Source organism: Eulemur rufifrons, chromosome 2, assembly GCF_041146395.1.
Source record: "Eulemur rufifrons isolate Redbay chromosome 2, OSU_ERuf_1, whole genome shotgun sequence".
Lineage (NCBI taxonomy): Eukaryota > Metazoa > Chordata > Mammalia > Primates > Lemuridae > Eulemur > Eulemur rufifrons.
Genome location: NC_090984.1, coordinates 61,437,314 through 61,442,758, shown reverse-complemented (window position 1 = coordinate 61,442,758; position 5,445 = coordinate 61,437,314). Strand labels below are relative to the sequence as shown.

At 47.4% G+C, this 5,445-nt stretch overlaps 1 protein-coding gene across 1 annotated transcript; it reads left to right on the top strand.

Moving 5' to 3' along the window:
- The first annotated feature begins 262 nt into the window (after positions 1-262).
- On the top strand, positions 263-3,139 carry CMA1 (chymase 1). The gene is made up of 5 exons (XM_069463811.1): positions 263-320; positions 974-1,124; positions 1,876-2,011; positions 2,212-2,466; positions 2,854-3,139. Exons 1-5 carry the CDS (start codon positions 263-265, stop codon positions 2,995-2,997), a joined length of 744 nt encoding a protein of 247 aa, XP_069319912.1. The 3' UTR covers positions 2,998-3,139.
- The last annotated feature ends 2,306 nt before the right edge of the window (positions 3,140-5,445 follow it).

Below are 5,445 nucleotides of genomic sequence, written 5' to 3'. Positions count from 1 at the left end.
CAGATAATGCACCATGGTTGAGAGCTTATCCTGGGAGCCAGGACTTGGGAGTTTGGGCCTCAAATTCACCTCTAGAAAAACAGAGGATGATTGTAAGGGAACTTATGATGAGAAAGATAGCCAACTTAGAGTGAAAAAAGAAAACATGACCACATAGTTCCTGTGGTTACCAGTCCTGCCCCTCCCTGCGTCTGCTTGAAAGTTATAAAATCCAAAACTGGAAAGTAAAACCAGCAGCTGCCCAGGCAGCCTTTCTGGGAAGATGCATCTCCTTCCTCTCCCTCTGCTGCTCTTTCTCCTATGCTCCAGAGCTCAGGCTGGTGAGTATCGGGGTCCTTACCTCTGTAGTCTGCAGGATCAGCTCCTAAAACAAAGACATTTAGTCTGAAAATAGCTGACTCTTGAACAGGGTCCCAGGATCTCTCTTCAAGAGTCCCAGAGAGAAGTTTCCACCTGGGATATGACCACCTATTCTCTGCAGCCTAGGGTATCTCCCAGGAGCAAGGAATCCTACATTGGTTGGGCAAAAGCCCAGAGCAATTGGGAAGAAGAGGGGTATATCCAGGAAAATGGACATGTTCTTTTAATCTTCTGAGCTTCAGGGCTACATATTACCTCGTGATTTGGTCCTTCTATGGCACAGCTCATGGGCTGTGGAGAAAGCCAAGACAGGAACCTGAACAGCTTGTCCTACATGGAGACAGAGGAGGGTGGGCCACGACAGCGTGGGAGTGGGGGAAATCCTAGTGAAACTATCTGACTGGCAATTAAGGCAGGGTTAGCTGTTGGGCTGGGATGAAGGAATGTGAATTTCTGTGGGAGGTTGTGGGTGAGGAAAGCAGCAACAAGCAACATGAGAGGGAAAATGGGCAGGACAAAGAGTGAGGATGAGAGTCAAGGGAGCAACCCAACTTGCTCATTCTCTGGAGACAGGATCAATGCCTGTGTTCAAACCTTGGGTTCTCTGTTCTAGGGGAGATCATCGAGGGCACAGAGTGCAAGCCACACTCTCGCCCCTACATGGCCTACCTGGAAATTGTCAATTTCCAGGGTCAACTGGTGACTTGTGGCGGTTTCCTGATAAGACAGAACTTTGTACTGACAGCTGCTCACTGTGCAGGCAGGTGAGACAACAGGGTCCTTTATCCCCAGATGGGAGACAACCAACCAGGGTAGCAACCAGGGATACAACTGCAGTGGGGCCTGAAGATGGGATCCTGGGCCCGGGTCAACTTACACAAGAGGCAAGGCTTGGGCTTAAAAAATTTACTCTCATGATTGAATGGGTGCCCTGAGCCTCAGTCACTGTGAGCTCAGCTCCTCTTCAGAGGAAAAGGAGACCCTGATCAAGGTCCCTCCTCTAAAAGTACCCTGCTCACCCCCTCTCCAACACATAAGACATATGACTTACTTTTCAAGGCCCCATCTAGTTCCCAGACCACTCCTTCTAAGCCATGTCAAGAACACTGGCCTTTAGTTCTCAGGGTCCTGAACCCATCTTTTCTATGGGAGGCAGAGAACAGGGTCCACATGAGACATCCCCACACACTTTCCCCTTTCCTCTGATACCTCCTCCATCAGAGGGCTGGCCCTCATATAGGGCTCCCTAGTTAGGAAGTGCTAACCCTGTCCCCTGAGTCCTCCGTGGCCTGTTCATTCTCCAGTAATTCCACAGGCTCCTGGAAATTGTGTCTGTTCCCTGAAAAAGCTCTTCCCTGGGCAAAACCTGAATCCTCAAATGCCATGAGCACCCCAAGAAAAAGGAGATGAGTAGAGTCCAGTGACTCCAGCCGCCTTTTCTCAGAATGGGCACATCTCAAGAGAAACCCCAAGCCATCACTGCTTCTCCTTGTCCTTCTTTCTTCCTCACGACAGGTCTATAACGGTCATCCTTGGAGTCCATAACAGAAAACAGAAAGAAGATACATGGCAAAAGCTTCAAGTTGTAAAGCAATTCCCTTTTCCAAAATATATTGATGCTATTTCTCACCACGACATCATGTTACTGAAGGTAACACGTCTTTCTTCCCCTTTCCACTTCCTGCTCTCTTAAGCTTCTCTTCAGGTAGCCATTGTACTGAAGTTTTGGTAGCACTTGCTCTATCGTGAAGCAGTTCACCCTGTCCCCTCTCCCCCCTCCACACGCCCCCCATTGCCTCCGACTGCTTCAGGGCCCATTTCTAATACTGACAGCCCTCATTTCCTTCACAGTTGAAGGAGAAAGCCAATCTGACTCTGGCCGTGGGCACAGTCCCCATCCCACCCAGCTTCTACTCTGTCCCACCTGGGACAAGGTGCTGGGTGGCTGGCTGGGGAAAAACAGGTGTCATGAAGCCGGGCTCAGACACTCTGCAAGAGGTGAAGCAGAGACTCATGGATCCCAAGGTCTGCAACCTATTTGCAAATTTTGACCACAAGCTCCAGCTGTGCGTGGGCAACCCCAGGAAGAAAAACTCCGTATTTAAGGTGATCCTCCAAACAGGGTTCTTCTCCACAAATCACTATTTGGGGACCAGAATTCTCCTGGAAAGAGATGGGGTTAGAAGATTGTCAGCCAGTGTCAGGGTTTGAGATCACAGGACTGAGAAACTTGAAATTGTCTATCCTCCTGTGGCCCAGGACAGTCTCTGACCATTCATCCCCATCTGCTGTACAGGGTGTGTGGGGTGACATGAAAAAGTTGTAGTGGCTGCCCCAGGAAAGGAAGAAGGGGCACTAGACCTAGATGTATAACCTGAAGATCCAGTGCTCCTGGGTCTGAGTTAGGTCTGACTGTGACCCCAAGCTGGGACCCAAGGGCAGGAGGGGAGGACTTCCCTGGCTCACCTTGTGTTCTTTCTCTGTGCCACACAGGGAGACTCTGGGGGCCCTCTTCTGTGTGCTGGGGTTGCCCAGGGCATCGTGTCCTATGGACGGAAGGATGCAAAGCCCCCTTCTGTCTTCACCCGGATCTCTCCTTACCGGCGCTGGATCAACGAGATTCTGAAGAATAATTAACCCTGGAGCCTGGGCCAGCAAGAGAAAGAGTCCGGAACTGGACCTGAGCAGAGGAGTTTCTCTGTGCCACTCATTCTGGCCTACCTCTAGTCCCTTGGCCATATCTCTGAGCCTGCAAAAGGTTCCTACAGGTCACAGAACTCTCAATAAACCTCAATAAAGACCCAACTTCCAGTCATGAGTGTGTGTCAACTATCTGGTGTTCTTTTCTTTTTAACATAGTGATCTGATTCCCATCCCAAGCACCTACAGGATTTGAAAGGAGCATGTGTATGTGTGTGTGTGTGTGTGTGTGTGTGTATGTGTGTGTGAGAGAGAGAGAGACAGAAAGAGAAACAGAGAGACAGAGAGACAGAGAGACATGCACACAAAGACAGAGAGGAAATAATAAAGAAAAAGTAGAGAAAGAAAGAAGAGAAAAGGTTTCCCTGCAGAGGCAGGATCCTTATTTCTACCTTAAAAAAGAAAATAAACCAGATCCTTCCTTCCTTTAATCATCAACCCTATACCAGTTCTGATTGATACTTAGTAATTTCAGAATCACTAGGAACATTTTGAATGGCGAACAAGATATAGGATATTAAGAGTATCCCTGGCCTCTTTCTGCTAGATGCCACTAGTAACCCCCTCATGTTCAACCAAGTTGTGATAATCAAAATGTCTCCAGGCATTGCTACGTGTCCCCAGACAGGGCAAGGCAGAAAAGGGTGAGGGAGTGCAAGCTCATTCTCGGTTGAACACCACTGGTTTAGATATATGATAGAAAGAAGGCAGTTGATGCCACACAGGGCCCTCCTGAAGGTCCACTTCAATAAGAAAAGATCTACGGTCTGTGAGGCTTTCATCTGAGATGCAGGGAAGTTTGCCTCTCACTCACCCTTGCCACAAAACAGATACCGGCAGCAGATTAGGGGAGGGACAGCATCACAAGTCTGTATGAGCAACACCCATGCACAGAGGGCTTCACCCAAACCAGCAGGAAGCCCAAAGTCTAGATAGAGTCTTCTCAGCACAAACCGTTGCTGAAGGAAGGAAAACAGGGCAGGACAGGGACAGGCCTACAGGAGCCTGAGGCTGACCAAACCACTTTGACCAAATGAACTATTGCTAGGAGTTTGTCTTTAAGAAATAATCAGAGATATACACACGGATTCGTGTATAAAGATTTTAATCTCAGCATTTGTAATAGTAAAAAATTGGAATCCCAGACATGGAACAAAGTTGAAGTGGTAAATTTATATGATTGAATATTTTGAATTCATTTGTTTTCAAAATATTGTATATGGAAAAATTCAATATGCTTTAATGCTTTTAAAAACCAATAGGAAAATCTGCTGACAGTAGAATCTCTATTTTGTAATATATATTTTATATGTGCATAGGAAAAAACTTTAATTAGGTCAAAATAATTAAGGTAGTAATCTCTAAAATGGTGTTAATAGCTATTTTGACTTTGTTCTGTGCTGGCTCCAAGCCTCATGTATTCTGACTATTGGGGACACAATATCATATATGGATCTGCCAGTGGATAAGCATATATACCCATCTTCAGATCCCACTGGGCAAAGGTTGCTACGTGAGGAGTAGGCATCCTTGTGTTTCCAGGTCACAGACTCAGCCCATTCAGGAAGCTACTAGAGAAGCAGAGCCTCCATGGGTTCCCTGGAGCCAGTGGTCTTTCCTTGTCAATTGGTGCCAGGCTTGGGGGTTCTTTGGTCTTTAGCAAAGGTGGTGATGGCCAAGGATTTATGGCCACAGGAACGGTGTGAACTGGGGAGTAAAGCTAATTGAGCTGAACAGAGGTAGTTGATAAAATGGTCCTGCTTCAGCCTTCCCTGTGCCACTCAAATCTACTTGCACATTTTTACAGTATCTGGATCTTGCCTGAGAACAAGATGTCCACCCTACTGTCCTAAGAAGGAAGATGCAAGTCCATGAGAACAGTGTGAGTTGTCACTTGAGCCACTCCACCCTAAAGGCAAAGCAAGCAGTCATCACAGGTGGGATCCAGTGGATCTGGAGTGGTGCATAAACTGGGCCATGTGCACTGGCCCTTCCCCAGAGCTTTAGTTGGGGTCTTCCATGGCCAAACTCACCTTTGTTCTGCTGATAATTAGGTCACCCTGGACAACAGCCACCATCACATAGTGGACTTAATTGTGCACATAAATGCCATGTGTTAGAGGGAGGGAGGGAGGAAGTTGGGGAGGTGATGCCAGTGGAGGATGAATAAAAATAAAAACTGCCCATCTGACCAGAAACAGGTGAATCTGAGCTGTGCAAGGGGTGGACTTTAGTAGATATCGTTGAGGTCCTTCCCAAGATTTCTTTATCAACTGGTGCACACATTCCCCAGCTGCTATTGGTGCTAAGTCATTCTCCAATGTCCATGAGTCCATGTGTACCCTTTCCTTGGACCATTTGTCTCTCCATACAAAGTGGATGCCC